Source organism: Acipenser ruthenus, chromosome 16 (assembly GCF_902713425.1).
Source record: "Acipenser ruthenus chromosome 16, fAciRut3.2 maternal haplotype, whole genome shotgun sequence".
Lineage (NCBI taxonomy): Eukaryota > Metazoa > Chordata > Actinopteri > Acipenseriformes > Acipenseridae > Acipenser > Acipenser ruthenus.
The window spans coordinates 12,873,881-12,892,658 of NC_081204.1; the positions used below are offsets into that span (position 1 = coordinate 12,873,881).

An 18,778-nucleotide genomic window follows, 5' to 3' on the forward strand; every position below is an offset into this window, starting at 1 on the left:
TAGTGACTGAATACTGTACAAACACAGGCTCAAAAACAGTAAGAAAATGCCAAGCGGTCAGGCAAATAAATGGATACCCCCTGAATAAGGTTTTGTTCTTGTAGCACAGTGTAGAGGTAAGATTTCAGTTTACAGTCACACAAGCAATAATGACAGCACACAGCATAGCATCCCATGTTTTTACTTTATTTCCTCTTTCCTCTTGTATGTGGAGTCCCCCTACATAGTCACAAGACTGGGAGACTTCATGATAAACACACTAAACCGGAGCCTGCTTCTCAATGAGTGGGCATCTCAGCACAGGTGCTGTGGAGAGCCGTCACACAGGCACATAGAAAAACTTTCAAGACTCATGAAATGCCATTGCCTCTGGGGAGCCTGACCTTGGTAACAGGTCCACTCTTCCCTTCACAACACCATACAGTACCACAGTTCCTGAGAAATCACAGTATTTCTAATTTTTAGTGGTAAAGTCTGTGATTACTCAATCAGTGACTGACATGCCTTTATACATGTTAGCTCAGATCATAGTTAAGTTTCAATTCCTCAGAATACTTTCTATGAAAAAAATAAACATTTATGTGTACAAGAGTGTTTGTGCAAGACGAATTTCCTGAATCTGAGTTTTGCCAACTGCTTTAAAACCAGAAAGTTGGCTTAAAAGTTCCTGTGTGTGTCTCAGCATGACCACCCTGTGCCACCTTCTGCAGGAATGCACTCAGAGGGCAGCGCCACTGCTGTATCCAGCAAGACCAATTCTTCTTTCGTTTCCTCCATCCATATACACTCCTCTAAATCTGCCTGTAGCCGGCTTTGAGCTGCTCTGAGCTTGAACCACAGTGCCAGCAGCCTTCCTTATTCCATTCAAATCATGTGAATAAGTGGGGCGAGCAGAATTGAAAAGTATCTCATAGCCAGTTATAGGCATATTTTGAGAAAAACAATGGTACTGAAAAAAATATATATTGGCGCAACAGAAAATGATGGCGAACACCATGAAATGAAAGCAATGTAAAATGGCATTAGAGACTACTTAGTTTTATATTACCGGTAACAGTATTGTCTCAGATGACATCATCCCATGCTTTCTGTTCTAAGGACCTGAATTAAAAGTGTCTCTAATGGATCCTTGTCGTACGTCTGTCTTTTTAAGTGGAACTAGCTACCTCTGGAACAGTGTGAATTGTATAAGAATTTTAAAAGAATGTGTTCATTGGAAATGCTGGATCACTGCTAATGTTGTTGTATAGTCTGCTGTGTTGCAGGATGTTTGAAAATGTTGTGCTACCTCAGGCACACAAATAGAGGAAATGAGGTCTTGGTCTAAATGAGTAGTAATTATTCTGGTTCATTACCTATATTAAAACTTTCTTATGACATGTACATTAATTACACAATACAACTTTAATTGCCCAAAGACTTTCTATATCTACAGATAGTGGGGTCTATTAAATTGATCTACTTACTGCTGTCTTTTAAATCATGAAAGTAATGAAACTTTGAGGAAATCAACATCTCTGTGAGTCTCTTAAGTGTGTTTTTGTCTTTAAAAGTTTGGTCCATATATTGAAAAGGTTGTGGTACTGGATACAGTATTAAAGGAATGATAGCTAACAAAATAATTACATAACTCTTACACTTTATGGAATTCCATATACAGTATTATATATGTCTCGAATGTGCAGTTTTGAAAGAAACACATTATAGTAAACTTGTATTTTGATTTTAAAATATGATATCTGGTGCTACACTAGGTTAAATAAACCAGTGCTTTCAGTGTTATAAGGATTGTAAGTGTGATACAGCATAGGTAAGCAATGTAAAGCCCTGAGAGGTATGGTTAAGCATATTAAAAAGCATGGCAAACCATGGTGAACTATGGTAAATGCATAGCATAACCATGGGCAAACTAATAAACTTTTATACAGCTATTAAAAACAGTAGCTTGGACTTCTGTGCTTTGTACTTTAGCATTAAATCAGGCCTTCCTGATATAAATGTGCCTCTATGAAAACATTGAGAAAGACTTCTAGTCAAAACGTTTCAATAATTTCTTTTAATATTAAAAGACACCAATCCAACTAGCTATAATTTGGTGTAAAATGGAACCCTATTTGAAAAAAAAGTATGATGCTATTATTATTATTATTATTATTATTATTATTATTATTATTATTATTATTATTATTATTATTAGCCAGTATGCTGTGCGAGAAAATAAAATACATGTTGTCATAAACTTGTGCTGGTGTTTTACAATCATATTTTTTCCAATACCGCTGCTGAAATAAAACTAAACAAAAACATCTATTAAAAAATATGTAATTTAATTGCATCGCTGCCCTCACACCCGTAACGCGAAACGGTGATTGGGTAAAACAAAGTAGCTGCCGTATAAAGTGTAGGTGCAGCAGCTGCTTATCCCCGTTTGTTACGTGTTTATTTATTGCACAAAAAATAAAATATAATAAAATAAATAATGCCACCAAAAAAATCTGCAGCTACGACATCTGTTGCAGACGAATCCCCTCCAAAAAAAGAAGCAAAACCAACAGGTAAGACCATGTATTTGCTAACTTTGTGGGTTAAATTGTTTTAAGTCATACGCCGCCGTACGGGTGGCAATTTTGTTACAACGTGGCATTTGTTTGTTAAAAATAGGTTTGGTAAACACGTCGCATACTTTTATTTATTTGCTCCATTTTTGTTAACTTACAACATTAAGTTTACGACAGTATAGCTTGACGCATTTATTGTATTTGTTTTAAGAAAACAAATCATCAACAGAGACCAAAGTCTCAGCACACCCTCCAACCCTTGAGATGGTAACCGAAGCCCTTAAGGAGCTGGACACCCGAAAAGGCACGTCAGTCCCTGCTATTCGTAGCTACATACTGGCAAAGTACCCCACTGTGGACCCTGCGAGGCTCAAACCCCTGCTGAGAAACGCCCTCACCAAAGGAATCGACAACGGAACCTTGGCCAGGCCTGTAAACTCCATTGCTACTGGAGCGACTGGGAGGTTTAAGGTAAGTAAGGTATGTATGTAACGTTCCAAGACTTTATTATACATGGCTGCAGAGGGCGAAGTGGGACACTACCTCCCCTTGACTTCCCCTACATGTTAAATTTTTTGTTCCTTTAAGACTACATTCTTCCAGTCTAGCTTTCAGTGTGCATCCCTGCTTTATCAAAGTAAACCTTTCCAGTTTACTGTCTTCAAAAGTAGTTTAAGTGGGGTTTTTTTGTACCTTTTTTGAGGTTTGGTTGCTAATACTCAATGCTGTACAGTAAGCCTACTCCAGTTTCTAATTACAGCAACAGGGAGCTATATTTATGCTGTTGAAAAACAAATTAAACGATTCAATTTTTTCCTGAGAAACAGTATCTCTGCATGTAATTGATTCAGAGGTTTAAGGGTGCCTTGGTGAGTCCTGGCACCTGACAAAACAACATTGTTTTTAGAACAAGCCCTGGATCAGTTGTGAACAGTTTGTATTCAAAGTGGGGAGGTGTTGGGGAAAGTTGTATCTATCTGTCCAAAATCTGAGGCTACAGTTTGGGTTGACTGAATTGGATGTTGTTTAACATGTAAGGGTGCGGGTTAACCATACAATTTTAAGTTGAAAGACAACGTACCTAAACGGGTTGGATATTAATTACAAAATAGTTAATGATGGCTACTGTACTTTTTTTATTTTTTAAAAATGTGATTATGCATCAGAAAGCCTATAAGTGACCTGTATGTCAGGGATGGAAGACCATTGCCTAGCAGTTAGATCCTTTCCTGGTTTTACTGAGTAAGACACACCTGAGTTATCTAATAAACTGAGGCTAATCAAGCTCATAGTAAAGCATGGGATAGGTAAAAACTGCTTTGCAATAGGAGTCTTATTTCTACCCATATTTGCTTACAGACTACTAGTATTTTATTTCACAAAGCAAGTACAATATGGACCTTGAGTCTGGTACATAATTTAACACGCTTCCCTCGGGTCATGTATCCAAAGATGTTAAATGTGGTGAGCATAATGTGAAAGCAAATGGTTTTTATATCTTTATTTTTTTAAATCTGTATGTGTCTAGCAATCTGTCCTAGGTAACTCCCTTAACCCATTTTGGACATTATGACCTGACCTGCAATTTAAATTCCACACAAGCGGATCACTTCTTCTTTTTTTTTTTTTTTTTTTTTTTTTTAAACTGACCATAATTATCCTATTCATTAGCACAGGGATTCCCAAACTGTGGGTCATGACGCAGTCCCAAAATTGTGTGTTTATATCTATCGCAAAGCAACTAAAATACTAATGAAGAAAGATTAGATTTTTCTTTTTGTTGTTTTTCCTAAAGTGCTAATAGTGGACCATGGTGCTAAATGCAGCTCAACAGGTGGGCCTCGGGTAAAGTTTTGGAACCCCTGCACTAATTAACAGCGTTTTCACCAGCTACATTTATTTTAAATCGCTTATGTGTTTGAATCACAACTGTTTGGTCACTTCTGAATTATGGTACATAAAATCTATCTTGAGCTACATTAATTGTAGAAAACATGCTGGCTGTCAAGAGTGCAGAGCATAAAGCCATGGGGTTTGTGAACTACATCATGTGATTGGACAGTGTGTGTGTATATATGTGTGTGTGTGACTTACAATTGTTACAAGATATCACATTATTTTTTTACATACAATTACATTATTTTTTTACACCATTATTTTTACATAAAATTACTCATTTATACAGTTGGGTTTTTACTGGAGCAATCTAGGTAAAGTACCTTGCTCAAGGGTACAGCAGCAGTGTCCCCCACCAGAATTTTTGGATTTTGTTGCACAAAAAAGTCCCTCTTTTGCTACAAAAGATTTTTCCTAAGATTCTTTGAGTTCTAGAAATGATAAATTTCCTTGGTATGTTAACTTTTGACCAACTGTATATGACCAATCTTGAGGCATTCCAATAGATTTGCACACTACTGTACAAGGTCAGATATGTGCCCATAGAGAATGGACAGCAATCGCTTGCAAAACTGTCTTGTTAAGCTGTAGTGCACCATAGTCCTAGCATCTTATTAAATCCATTGTGATCTGCAGCTTACTGTCAAGAAGGTGATTAAGAAAAACAAGGAAGCCAAGGCCGAGGAAAACGCAGACCCGAATGTTCAGGAAGCTCCCAAGTCTGATAAGACAGCCCCAAAGAAAACCAAACCAAAAGCAGCAAAAATCAAGGATGCAGGTGAGCAGGCAACATGCAATAGTGATTTAACATGTCTATTGCTGTGAATAAACCAGATTGTCCATTCATCATGGATGCTAATGTATGTGTGGGTTTACTAACATGGCGTTTTAAACAAATGCCATTTGTTGTAGCTGCTGTCCTAAAATAGTTTGTCCTTGTAACTATCTCTGGAGTAAAATTGTGAAGAGCAATGCTCATGTGCGCAGTAGAATGCATTTTATTTGGAAGTTATTTATGCATACATTTTTGATGAAGTCACTTCTGTTTATGAAATAATACAAACATGGGCATGTTTGTTTTTATTCTGCATAATTTGAAGGCCTTACATTAAAACACCACCATTAAATAAAAGGGGAAATAAATGCTTAACTTTATGTACAGTGTGAATTGGATGCTGGACATATTTCCCTTTTATTTTAATTATTTGTATTGGCATTATCCATGATCTGTAAGTCTATGCTTCCATTCCTCCGTGCAGAGAGTAAGTTGCACTTCCCTTTCAGACGCTAAGGAAGAGAAGGCAGAACCTGCTGTGAAGAAGGCCAAAGAGAAGAATTCAGGGGTGAGGGGATACTTGATATTTTAATCCCGCTGCCTGACGCAACCTCTTGAGATGCAGGGTCCAGGGCATGACTAATGAGCATATAAAATTGTTCTGTAACTTTACATGAAAGGGCTGGTGCTGTGATTGACTGCACAAGGTGCCCTGTGGAATACAGTGTGGCTGTTCAGCTTCATGCAAAGATGATTTATTTAAAATAAGCTTTTGCCTTTCGTTGTGGTATAAGTCTTCAGTATTCTGGGTCTCTACTCAATAGGTGCCCCTGCAATTGATCAGCAACTAAACTATTGCCATGGTATTGCTGTCGGTCGAATTCCACTGCCTTTCGCAAACACCTATGTTAAACTTTAGATTTGTACCTGCATGTAGAGCACTGCTTATCAAATTGATGAAGCTTGCGAAGGATGCTCTCTTGTGAAGTTCTAGTTGCATATGGAAGTGTCTGAATGTCAAACTTGCATGTTCCTTGATTTGTCGGATTTATTAACCAAAGGAGATCCTGTTTTGCAGTGAAGCTTAACCCTATTTACCCTTCTGCCATGTTTGCCCATCATAAAGGCAATGCTGTTTTTACAGTGGGTTAATATTTTTCCAGCTAGCACTTGCCTATCCATTTAGAACACAACATCTTCAGACCATTTTAATGGTGTAACTATTCATTGTGATGAATAGTGCTACTTTCTGTACGTGAAATCGTACTGCAGTAGAAGTGTGTGACATGCATGTCACAAATATAAGAAATGGGCTGCCTAGTAATGCTGAGGCAGAAACGCTTGGATCTTTAAGACCCAACTTTACTAAGTTCTTGGATGAATTGGCTACTAGCAACTGGACGAGCATCGATGGGCCTAATCTTATTCATAAAGTTGGTTGTACAGGGTGATTAGAAAGTAAGTTTACCACATCAACGCACCATGCTTTCTAATCGCCCTGTATGTAGGTTTTGTAGCGCGATACAAGACCAAAAGCATAACATAGATTATTGTAGTTCACAGACTGCTTCTTGAATGAAGTGTGTTTTATAGTTGATATGAATTCATGCAGTTTATCACTTGATTGGTCTTACACCAAAGTAGTCCAACATTAACATGTTAATTTGATCTTATTATACAAGTAGACAATTGCATGTCTTGTGACAATTGCTATATCGCGACCTGCATATTCATACTACTCATATTGTGGTATTAGTCTATTGTTACACTCCTAATTACAATTAACAGGCTTCTTAAACACATGCAATGTATAAAGAGCGAACAGGATTGTTTCTTTTTGAAGATTTTCATTTTTGTGGTTTGACAATTAACTTTTTCATTGTTATTCCAGGGCTTAAAAGAAACTAAAGAAGCTAAACCCAAAGCAAAGAAGGAGGAGAAGGCCCCACCCAAGGAGACGGCTTCCAAGGTGCCCCCAGCCAAGAAGCCCAAGGCAGGGAAGAAGGAACAGAGTCCTGCTGAAGCGGTGCCTGAGCCCAAACCCAAGAAAGAGCGGGCCACCAAGCCCAAGGCAGCTGTGAAGGAGGAGAGTGCGGACGAAGGGAAGGGTGACAGTGGAGAGGAGCTGCCGGCAGCACCACCAAAAAATACCAACAAGCGTGCAAAGAAAGGAAAAGTAGCGGAATAGTTAATCTCAAGATGTGTAGATTTATTTGGTTTTTTATTGTACAATCATATATATATATATATATATATATATATATATATATATATATATATATATATATATATATATATATATATATATATATATATATATATATATATATATATATGGTATTTCAATAAAGCTTATTAATTAGGATTTGTTTTTATTCTCCATTCCCATCGGCAAAAATGCAACTTCTAGAAACCATGCTCTAGCTATAACCAAGATGTGCAGTTAACTCTTGCCAAGAAGCAAAGCCTGCTACTTGTCAAAGTGTGAACCAGCTTTGGGCAGCACGCTGTCTGCTGCAGGGAAGTGTGTGTTTGCAAGCAGTGAGTGGGCTGGCATTCTTGTTAACTTTCTCCAAATGTAATATGGTTTTGTCTCCCTTCCCCCCCCTTTTTTAATACATTTATGTTTTGCATTGCACACCAGTGCAAATTAGTCATGTACTGTGTGGGCAGATTCTTTTGGTTCAAACCACAATTCTTCCTGATATTGCTTCGACCACATTTCCATTTAAAGTCAGCAAGCTGCTATTTCTAAATTTATGAACTTCAATTATACCTACTGTTATAATGTGTTCACAATATCTATGAGCTTTCAATCTTCACTGGAGCACAGGCATTTTAACTTGTTTTGTTCTCAATCTGCTGCTAATGGAAATGAATGAATGCGAGTTGGAGATGGAAATGTGCTGTATTGACGCCAATCCAGTATTGCCTGAAATGTAGTCCCTGTTTATTTTAAAGCCTTCCTAAGTTTAAAATAATTAAATTTACTGGGTTTGCTTTCAACAGATTGAACATTTAGCACAGTGTAGACGGCTGGTAAAGGAGTCCAACGTAAAGAATGCTTGGAGAAATCTGTACCACTTGGAGCTTGTCAGTATATTGCACTATTAGAATGTGGGGTGCAATCTTATCTAGAGCTGCCTGCAAGTTATATTGCTGATCCAACAACTAGAACTATCTGGGGCTGAATTCAAAACAACCACTGATAACCAGCCTTGCACAAGTATCAAAGAGCTGAGGTTATCGCTTTATTTAAAGCAATGTGGCTCAGAGAGACCAGATGAATGCAGTATAGAGTGTGAGAAACTAGGCTGATAGTGCTTGGGGTGCTCTCTGAATAATGAGGTGCAATGGTGTACAAGGCTGGTGTAGGAGGCGCCCTGTATTGAGCTGTGGTTGCTTAAGAAAACTGTTCAATAAATGCACCTAATTACAACAAACCATAACAAAATGTATTAAGAAAACAAACTCACAGTGTTTTAAATAAAGTAGATTACTTTATTGCAATAACACTAGATTGTGCCACCATGTGGGAGATACGGTTTGCTCAATCAAAATCCAATTGAGACAACTTAGAGAATCTGTTCCCTTTAACTCAGAAAACCAGCATCTGATTAGGCAGAATATAGGTTCAGTATTACACAAGTTTTTTCTTTCTGTAATGCATATGGAAAATGAATTCAAGTTCGAGCTACAGGAAATGTCTCCATTATTATGCGTGGTGTGAGCTTTGTCTCCCAACATGATTTACATCACTCTAGTGGTATATATCTATAAAAAAAATTACAAAACACCATAAATATTGCTATGAACATCTATATTACAAATACAGTGCATTGTCAGGCTTGTTTAAATGAAGTTGTAAAGGGCAGTGTCTGTTCTGCTGGTACTCCAAATGGCTGTGGGTTCATACAGTGGTGCCCACCACACCCCAACATGCATAGAGATGAATAGGCACTGCATTGAAATGTAAAGAGTAAGCGCTACACATCCCCACGTGTTGTTACAACTGCTCCAATAACGTACCTTTCTTTTCATTGTTAACATCCTGACAACTTTTTACACTTACAACTTTAAAGTCTGTTTCAAAGCGTTTTTCAAAATGCCCACTCTTGTACACTGATAGTGTAAGGATTATTGCCCACATTGTCAAACAGGTAACACAGCAATAACAATCCATGATGTGGTACGGAACAGAAAAGCCACATCGCTCTTCCTGCAGTGATTTAGAGGACTGATCTCAACCCCCAGTGCATTAGAGCAGACATTTTAAAGTTACAAGTGTAAAAAGTTAGGATGTTAACAATGAAAAAAAATGACAGCTACGCTATTTAAACAGTTGGAGCAACACGTGGGGATGCATAAAGCTATATTTTTCGGAACCCCGCTACTTACTCTTTAATATCAGTTCATTCTCTTCACATTTTCCGACTTATTTTAAGCATTAACACAGAAAAAGGACTGCCATGGATTTAGCAGGAACAGTTTCATGTTCTCTGGTAAATGAGAGACATGTCTTAACAGAGTACGGATCCCAGCCCTGCAGGAAGCCTTTCAGTTCACCATCATTTAAACACACACGGTAGCATTTAGTTTGTCTCTTTATTTACAGGAGCAATGTGCTTGTTTCTCTTCCCATTTCGAAGGGAGTATTGGAGGGTAAACTCCTCTTCAGGTGCACTTGGAAGTCTCAGTCCTGCCTCAAGCTTCACTGCTACATTCATAAATGTTATCCTCCACCAGCGCTATTACCTGCTGGAACTTGTGCTGGAGCTGCGTCCGTTTGGTTGTGGGGTTGGCTTCCAGTGCATTCACAACCTACCACAGAAATTAAAAGAAAAAATATATCAATTTTTTTTATTTTACACAATGGTGTAGGCTACGTCCTGGGTCTGAGAAGCTGAGCCAAAATCTTAAATCTTAAAATATTAAAAGGCTTTTTTTATGAAACACAAACTTCAGAAACCGCCACCCAATGATATGAAAAAAGCCTTCACATGCTTTTCTACAAATGACATGTGTATGAACGCAAGGACCATCAACACCACACACTTAGTTCAGAGAATTCTGTATAAGGGCCATGGGTGTTCTTTAAAATGAATAAAATCAAGGAAAACAGTTCAGCGAGGTGTTAAAATAAGTCAAAGAAAGCATCCTTCACCATTGAGGTAAAACTTAAAAGAAAACACAAGTAGACTTGTGTTTTGGCTCGTGTACTCATTAAAACGTGGTGCTTTTATTACATGAGTCAGGGAGGGGTGCTATGAGAGCTAGGTGTAAAACACATCCATCATTAGGATCAGTTTGGTGTGTGCCTGACATACAATGTATGTTGTGTTTTGAAGGTATGGATTTATTACCACTCATCAAGGAAAACAGTCCTGTGGAGTGGCACTCCATAGAGCTGGTATAGTGCATTTGCCATCATTTTTAACAGTTCAAGATTCGGTTACTGTTGGGTATTGACTACAGGCTGTGATATGAACAATGTAAAACAGAAGATTTAACGCTTTCTTATCAGGAAAAAGTAAATAGCACTACTAGTTCCTGATTCCTTATTAAACCCAAATAATAAACAACGCGTATCTCTGTATTGCTTACTCAAGCTGAATGGGGAATTGTGTTTTCAGTAACAGTTTAGGTTTGTAGAAACGAAACTAAAACTAGGCAGATCTACAGACAAAGAAGAAATTGAGAAGAATTGATAACATCGCACCTGTGTCTGGTATCTCTTGGCATACTTGTAGATTTCAGCCAAAGCTGAATTAGTATTGAACTCGTTTCTGTATTTCTGCAACAAAGAATACAGTATTAATTCAATCCAGAGGTACCTTCATAAGCATCATTAACACATCTTTTGTTCAAAAGTGCATGGGTTCCAACAAACCTACTAGGTATTTTTTATTGTGTGTGTTAATGCAAGGTCACGTGGTATTACTATTAAAATGTGTTATTGCTGCTTTAGGTATTACTGGAATTAACACTTTGAGTTTGTTCCCCTTTCCAAGTCATTCAGACTGTTAGGATCCCGGATATCCTTAGTTTCCTTAAAAAAATCACGGAGGTCAGACAGGAGCTCCCCTTTTCAAACACACCCATTGTTCCTAATTGCTGATTAGTTTGCATCTTACCCTAGACTCCTCTGCTAAATGTGCATTCATTTCCTGTTCACTTAGTGGCATCATTTCCTGGATCTGTTGGTAATACCGCTGGACTGTCTTCTTGTACTCTGGGATCTCTTTAGCATAGAGCAGCTTGTTAGTAGGGGAGTCCTGAAATCAGACACAGACATGTTTGGATAGCAGTGTACACTGAACCATCAGAAAGATGCCCAAGCATACCCCTTCAAAATGTTAACAGGCTGAAGCCAACGTCTTTTCTTCAATCAGAAAGCTCCTTCTGCCCTACAGCAGCATGCATACAGGATATAAAGTAGTTGAGTGCTTTGCGTACAGACAGCATAGCAGTTTGCGTTGTGTGTACACAGTGACGTGATTGTGGTAGCATTCCTTGGATTTTGATATTAAAACAAGATGGCATGCATTGTGCATATGAGAGCACCAACAGCCTCCAAAACAGCTCAACTTTGAGAACATGGTCTGTAATAGATGTATTTACACACACACCTAAAACACTATAACAAAAAATGAAAGGGAGGACCGTCTATTTCCTACAACAAGTAATCAACAATCGTGGGAAAGCAAAGTAACTTCAACCAATTTAGCAATTCACAACTGTCCCAGATACAATACCATTCTCTGTTCTTTTGTTATTGCAAGCAATATTCAAATTTGGAAAAGTGGAACATGGTTTATTTCCAGTAAAACAAGCTAAATGTTTTTTTTTTTTATCCAATATTGCTTCCTTGACCAAACAGCGTTTTTTCCAGCTCTCTTTCCTCAGGAAGCTCTCTTATCAATGCAGTAAGCCCTTCCAGTCTAATGAGGTTCTGCTATATCTGTTTGAGGGTCCAGAGCAGTGCAGTGCACGTACTGATAACCAAACCTTCCTTCCTTCTGAGCACTACATATCCTCAACATTTTCCATCTGTTAAATGACCCTGAGGTGGCCTTTTTTTTTTTTTTACGAGCTTTGAGATAACAATTGTTCCGACTGGAAACTGCCTAAAAGGCCAAGTAGAATTTGGCCCTTTCCTCCCCAGTTATTAATCCTTAAATTCCATGTTGACCCACCCATTCTGTTGCATCCTGTTATTACTGCACCCTGGCATTCCCAAACGAAAGGAGGTATTAATGTATATAAATAATGTTTAGAGCTGTCTGACTCAAATGTGCTATTTATTTAGTTGTATTTAGTTCTGCTTCTCAGTAATAGTTGTTCCTATAATACTTACCTGGGAAAGATGCAGTGGCTGAAGGTAATGGCTACACTTTATTTTCAGAACTTAAAAAAACAAGTGCACTATTTTAATTCGTAACTACTACATAGAAGCATTTTTTTTGTTGGTATTCTTTTTTTTTTTTTAATAATCTCATACTTTTAGGTAGCATTGAAACCATCTATGGGCAAAAGCATTGAAACCCAGCTTAAAGATAAAACAGATATATTGTAAGTTCTTGCACACTATTAAATTATAAGTAGGCTATATCGATTTACAGTACCTGTATGCATAAAACAAGTAAGTTGTTGAATTTTTATTGTATTTAACATTTTCCTTCACAAAATAAAAATGCTTAAACAACCTTTTTAATCATCTGTTTGATGATCTCCGAAATAAATGAAAATATCACTCAGCAGCACCAAGCTCTTCCTCTAATCTAACTAGCAGAGCCTTCTAAATATAAAAGGACGACTTTGCCCTCACAAGTGTGCGCGTTCAACAAACAATGTGTGGTCTTATAATTCAAGTTAGTCCAGTTCTAATCGTAATAAGCCACCCAGGGGTGTGTTTTGTTGTCAGTAATCCCACTTCAATGCACAAAGCCATGGTATAATCATCAATACAGCACACCCTGCTGTGGGCTACTTCTTAAATAAAACCTGAGAGAATGTTCTCACTTGAATAAATAAAATGTTAAATGCTACGCGTGTTAAACTTGTCAATGGTTCTCCACTTGTAGTAAAAGCAATGAATCCGCCCACTTCATTTTTGAACACTACTTATATTGATACTCGAATGCAATTACCTGCAAAAAATGTACAAGGATGGGGAGATAGCCAACAGCAGCAGCAGTTTGAAAGCCCTTACCTTTCCCAGCTGCAGATCTGAGATTGAACACGCGTCTATAAAAGCCTGAGCTATGACGGACAGGCACGCGTCCATGTGATCCGTCTTGTCAATGTCAAACACAAACTGGGGGTTCTTCAGGATGTTCACCCAGAAGCGCAGAGGTAAACTAAAAACAAAACAAAACATTCAATTATTCATACAGTCCACTGCCTATACAAAGGAAGTAAACACCACAGTACAGGTATCATAGCCAAGCAGAAGCTGTGACACATGCCTAGCTGATAATTCTCAATGCAATAATACAATCACTTATACCTGCAAACATTTGAGCAAGCATTTCTAGATAGAGGATCTCACCTATTAGTCTTCCAGATGTGTAAAGTATCAGGGTCTGTGATTCCCCTCTTGTCGGCCTGCTCCTCAAGAAAATCAAAGAAATATTTCACAGCAAAGGGAGGCTTGTCTTCATGGATGCTGAGGATAGCTTGAAACAGGTCATCCAAGAACTTCTGGAGGGTCCCCTGTAACACAATACGCTTCAGCATGAGGGGCTGGCAAAGAGAACGTCTGAGCTGCAGCACATAGCACCTGGGAATGTGGTTTTCATTTGCTGTGAACTAAACTGGATCGTTTAAGAAAATCGGAAATTTGATTGACAAAACCAAGACCTGCAATAAACAGACCATTTCTCAAACATAAAAGTTAGCACTTAAACTAATTTAAAAGGTGCTACACATTTATTAAGTACCAGTACTGTTACATAATGTGCTCAGATTAATTTAAGTGGAATTCATTGTGAAAAGCATGAAAGCAGCTAGGTTTCATATTAAATAAGGAAGCCATATAAATATTATCAACATCCTATAGATATGTATATATTTTTTCTGATACAGCTATGTTAAAACATAGAATATGCCACTCTGAGAAACAGATAGAGCACTGTTGCCCATGTTCAGAGTGTAGTTTCACCCGTAAAGCAAAGCGATAGTTCTGGCTGGGAACTCACTTTAACCTCAGATCAAGTCACGTAAACATCAAGCATTTTTAGGTGCTTCCAAGACCAGATTAAATCGTCAGTTGAATAGCTAGTATATTATTTGTCCCTCGATAAATAATATGCCCAATGATCGGCAAAGAAAGGATTTATATCTTACCTCAATCCATTACGTCCCTGCTGTACGCTAGGGTTCACCTCCTCCTCCCCAGCCTCCACCTGCTTTTCTGGCTTTGCTAACTGGGAGGGCAGCTATCCTGCCACCCTGCCCATGGCTTCCCTAGTTCAGACTCTCTACATATCTGCAAGCTAATTTATGGGCAGGGGTTCCTCGAAAGGCGAGGCCAAAGGCCAAAGAATGTAGTGTAAAATATGTTTTAATGTGGTAGTGTTGCCTAGTCTGTTTTAATAATCTATCGCATGAGTTTCCTGCACCCATGGCTTCTTATATCTATGGTTGCATGACTTGTGTATTAGTCTGCGGGTCTGTACCTTGGTGGAGAGCAGCCGTGTCAGGTAGATCTCTGGAAGAACCTTCTTCCTGTGGCCCTGCCGGTGGGATTTCTTGTTCTCCATCAGTTCATCATTTGGAAGAACCTGATTAGAAAATGGACACCCGTGTGTAACGTTGCACAGTAATTATGCAGTCTCCTTTCTCTTGGTTACACTGCACATTTACCATAGTTTTACCATGGGTTCTATGTTTTTAAATACACTTTACCATAACTCTGCTTTAGAACTTTGTTATGCTTTTACTGTGGTCAACGTTTACAAGGCAAAAGGACACAATTGTCACATTGGCTTTTAGGCTTAAATTACACAGCAGTGTGCAAATGTATCAGAACACCTCATTGCTTCTGTTGTTTTGATGTGTTGTGCCTATGAAATCAAACCACTGTAACTGAACATCTTGGAAAATTGTCCAAATAGATAGATTAGTGATTGTCTAATTTAACTGAAGCACAAAGTGGTCAAACATTCTGACACATGAGTGTCTATTATTTCTATATCACTGATTACTGACCAAAAATCTAGGTACATAAAGGATATAAATTACAAATCTTGAGGTGTTCTAATACATTTGCACACTACTGTAGATATATATAAAATGGAAAATCAAATTAGGAGTAGTAACAGTCCATCTTTGGAATTGTACATACACTTGTGAGAGATTAGCATGAACTTACCAAATGGAAATATTTTTCTGTGTCCAGGTCTTTGACTGCAAAATAAAAACTACATTAATTATAAAGAGGGTATGCAATAAAAATGACATGACCTAAAATTAAGAAAAAACTACTCACAAAGATAATCCTGTGATACCAGGACTGGAAGGATCATATCACACTAACCGTTTACATTAGAGTTCAAATCACAAACAGAGAACTGATGGTATTGCTAGAGATTCAGCATTAAAACTGATGCGTTTAAATTCACTGTTTACAACAACTGTTAAATATAAGTCTTATTGCTATCCAGGCATTACCTTAGTGTATTAGCCATCCTCCATAACTACTAAACACTGAGACATAACCGAATAGTCTTAATCAAGACACTGAAATGTTTGTCATTGAATGTATCAAGTGTTTTAGTATTTCTAAATATGAATCATCCTCCACTTATTCTAAAGCAAGGTTACAGCTCGGCAACTGTCTCACACTGTCCACAGACCCTCTCTACTCCTCATGCCAACCCAAGTTAGTTGCTAGCAATATGTTTCCTTCCCAATCGCTTTGGTGTATCTTTAGGATCCTTCACCACATAATCCCCTCAATGGATACAGTACCTCTTCCCAGGGTGTTGTCCCGCTTGTCTTTTAGGCTGATGGCAAGAGACGCTTCCTCAGGAACCTGGTGATGTGAAAGTGGACAGCAACCATTAGTGGGAACTTGAATTACAAAACCCAATTAACGTCTCTGCTCAGGCATAACCGTATTCCCAAAGGATGTCAATCTGTAAACAAGGCCCAATAGAGACCATAGCAGCTATAAACCAAAACTCTTAACATATTTAGGGTTAACAAAAAAGAAGGATGACTAAACTAGTTTGCATGCCAATACATTGATACTTAAAAAGATACTACAGATAAGCTTCTATGACACATGTTTCGTCAAAATGTTTGTTAAATCATTTTATATGTTCACTTCAGTATCAATAAATATACCACCAGTGTCATGTGACTGTTGTTAAATTTAATTGAATTACAGTGTATTGTTAAAATGAAATTAATTAGCAAGTCTAAAGAGACATTAGCAATTATTTGCAGATAATTAAAGTAATTGAAGCTATATTTATTATATAAGTCTCAACTGTACAGTTCTGAAAGAAACAGATGGTTTAGCAAACATGTATTTTTATTAAAAAAATATATATATATCTGATGGTACTATTCTAGGTTAAAGAAATCTCTGTTTGTAAGCCATGCTTTTAGCCTATCTTTCACTTCCTGGGTCTTTTCACCTGTAGGGTGAAATTAACCCCACACCTTCACTTTCTTCCTTTTCTGTCAATAACACATCAGTCACTGCCTCTGATGACGGACACATTTTCAGCCAGTAACATGCTTTGATTTCTGCTGGGAGGTAAGGCAGAAAGACCAATAGGATAAGGAATTAACAGACTTCCTGGAAAGCAAAGCAAGCATAGTGCATTAAGTGTAGTACCAGATAATCTGTTTTAACATGAAAATACGTGTTTCTTTTAAAACTGCACATTTGATACCTACTGTACGTACGGAGATTGAAGTGCAAAATGAGTTAAGATTTATGACATTATTATGCGATCTACATTGAAGTAAATGGGTCCCACTGGTCACTAAAGCTCAGATATCTGAAGGAGTCAGGGAAAGCGATTCCCACCTTGTAATGAAGCACTGTGTTCAGTTTCTTTCTCCCGTCCTCCATAAGCGTGGTGTCATCCAGATCCCGAAGAATACGGCTGTCATTGCTGGAAGCAAACCACTCTGAAAACAATAGAAACAAGTGTGTTTATTATCAGGGAAGGGTTGAATACAGTAGCGTTATAAAGTCAGTTTGTCACTTAGCGACCCTGCGGTTTTGGAACTAAAAACCTCACCCCACAGAACACTGAACACATGGATGAACCAAAGGAGGGCCTGCAAGGGTCTAGGACACCACAACAAACAGAAAGCCGCATTTTCACAGTGACACGTGACTATTCAACTGTTCTCAATGGATCTAAATACTGTAAATTCAACAAGCCAAAAATAGATTTGGCATTTTACATTTTATAAAAGAGACACAGATTTAGTTTATTTCAATGTCCCCTTCTTTTCATGAGTAAAACAATGGCGGTATTAAGACACACCACTGTTTAGAACAACAGCCAAGTTTTAAAGTTTCTTATTATGTAGAAATGGTAAATGTTCTGCTCTTCAGAGCTCTGTTTTGTGCCACTGGAAACCAGTAGCAGTGCTATGGATTCTTACCCAGGTCTAAATCCTCTGCTCGCGGCCACTGCGAGAAGGGAAGGTTCTTGTAAAAAGCCTCCAGGATTTTCTCTTTCACTTGACAGATGGTGTCTGTGTTCATGACCCTGACTGTCAGGGAGTCCATGCCACAGCCTTGGAATGACACATTAATGTTCTGTCCGAAAGCAAAAACAGCAACATTATTTACACACTGCGCCATTTATTAATGGCTATTTTTGTTACCTTACATTGATGGCCTTAAAATGCCTTCTAAAGTTTCACGATGTTTAAGAGTCTGGGGTGGGAGGTAGGGACAAAATAGGCTTTATTATTTCATTGTTGGACTAAAGCACAGTGTGATCAGTTTATTTCATGTGGCTTTGTTTTTATATGTACTTGTGTGGTTTATTATAGATATAGTAAATTTGCTGCCTGTATTTAATACCATATATTTAAAATATAATCCTTCGGCAAAAAAACCCCACACTTTTTAATTATATTGTATTACCTCTACTGTTGCTGTTGTGTGAAACTACAGTGCAAGCTTTGGCCACTTTAACAACCAAGATACACAAAAATAAAAAATAAAAAACTGACCCATGGGTAATGTATTCACCAAGCCTAATTATTTAAAGACTAGTCTGTTGTGATTAATTAAACACAGTTTGATGCTGAAGAAACTGTTTTAGACAACTGAAAGCCTCATTAACAGTTTTGTGAATACCATTTGTATATAATCCATCAAAACAGGCTTAAAAATACAGTGACACATGATTAAACACTGTACCATTAATGTCATCTAAAACAAAACATTACCAGTTGGTTACTAGCATATTTAAATGGTAGAAATTATAATGACTGGACAGCAATGTAGCCTTTGCTATAAGTTTGTTTTTTTGTCCCAGACACTTGATTTTTCTGAAGAATTGAG

The 18,778-nt window shown here is 37.8% G+C and overlaps 2 protein-coding genes across 5 annotated transcripts in view; one reads left to right on the forward strand and one right to left on the reverse strand.

The window, feature by feature from the left end:
- Positions 1 to 2,387: 2,387 nt before the first annotated feature.
- LOC131697741 (protein B4-like) lies at positions 2,388 to 7,588 on the forward strand. Of its 3 annotated transcripts, none has more exons than XM_058988856.1 (5): positions 2,388 to 2,555; positions 2,788 to 3,038; positions 5,091 to 5,232; positions 5,739 to 5,797; positions 7,121 to 7,588. In XM_058988856.1, exons 1-5 carry the CDS (start codon positions 2,480 to 2,482, stop codon positions 7,415 to 7,417), a joined length of 825 nt encoding a protein of 274 aa, XP_058844839.1. In that variant the 5' UTR covers positions 2,388 to 2,479; the 3' UTR covers positions 7,418 to 7,588. The 3 variants fall into 3 exon arrangements, with proteins under 3 accessions (XP_058844839.1, XP_058844837.1, XP_058844838.1); XM_058988854.1 differs by having other exon boundaries at positions 2,389 to 2,555; positions 2,770 to 3,038; XM_058988855.1 differs by having other exon boundaries at positions 2,393 to 2,555; positions 2,770 to 3,029.
- A 1,121-nt stretch (positions 7,589 to 8,709) lies between these two features.
- Positions 8,710 to 18,778, reverse strand: part of LOC117412298 (plexin-D1-like) — a 50,017-nt gene continuing 39,948 nt past the window's right edge. For both annotated transcript variants that reach the window (XM_058988853.1, XM_058988852.1), the window contains exons 27-36: positions 17,866 to 18,022; positions 17,276 to 17,379; positions 16,204 to 16,267; positions 15,605 to 15,639; positions 14,910 to 15,014; positions 13,781 to 13,944; positions 13,442 to 13,589; positions 11,364 to 11,504; positions 10,949 to 11,023; positions 8,710 to 10,050 (exon numbers count right to left, since the gene is read on the reverse strand). In XM_058988853.1, the coding sequence (XP_058844836.1) occupies positions 9,934 to 10,050; positions 10,949 to 11,023; positions 11,364 to 11,504; positions 13,442 to 13,589; positions 13,781 to 13,944; positions 14,910 to 15,014; positions 15,605 to 15,639; positions 16,204 to 16,267; positions 17,276 to 17,379; positions 17,866 to 18,022 (1,110 nt within the window). In that variant the 3' untranslated portion in view covers positions 8,710 to 9,933. The remainder of the gene's footprint in view (positions 10,051 to 10,948; positions 11,024 to 11,363; positions 11,505 to 13,441; positions 13,590 to 13,780; positions 13,945 to 14,909; positions 15,015 to 15,604; positions 15,640 to 16,203; positions 16,268 to 17,275; positions 17,380 to 17,865; positions 18,023 to 18,778) is intronic.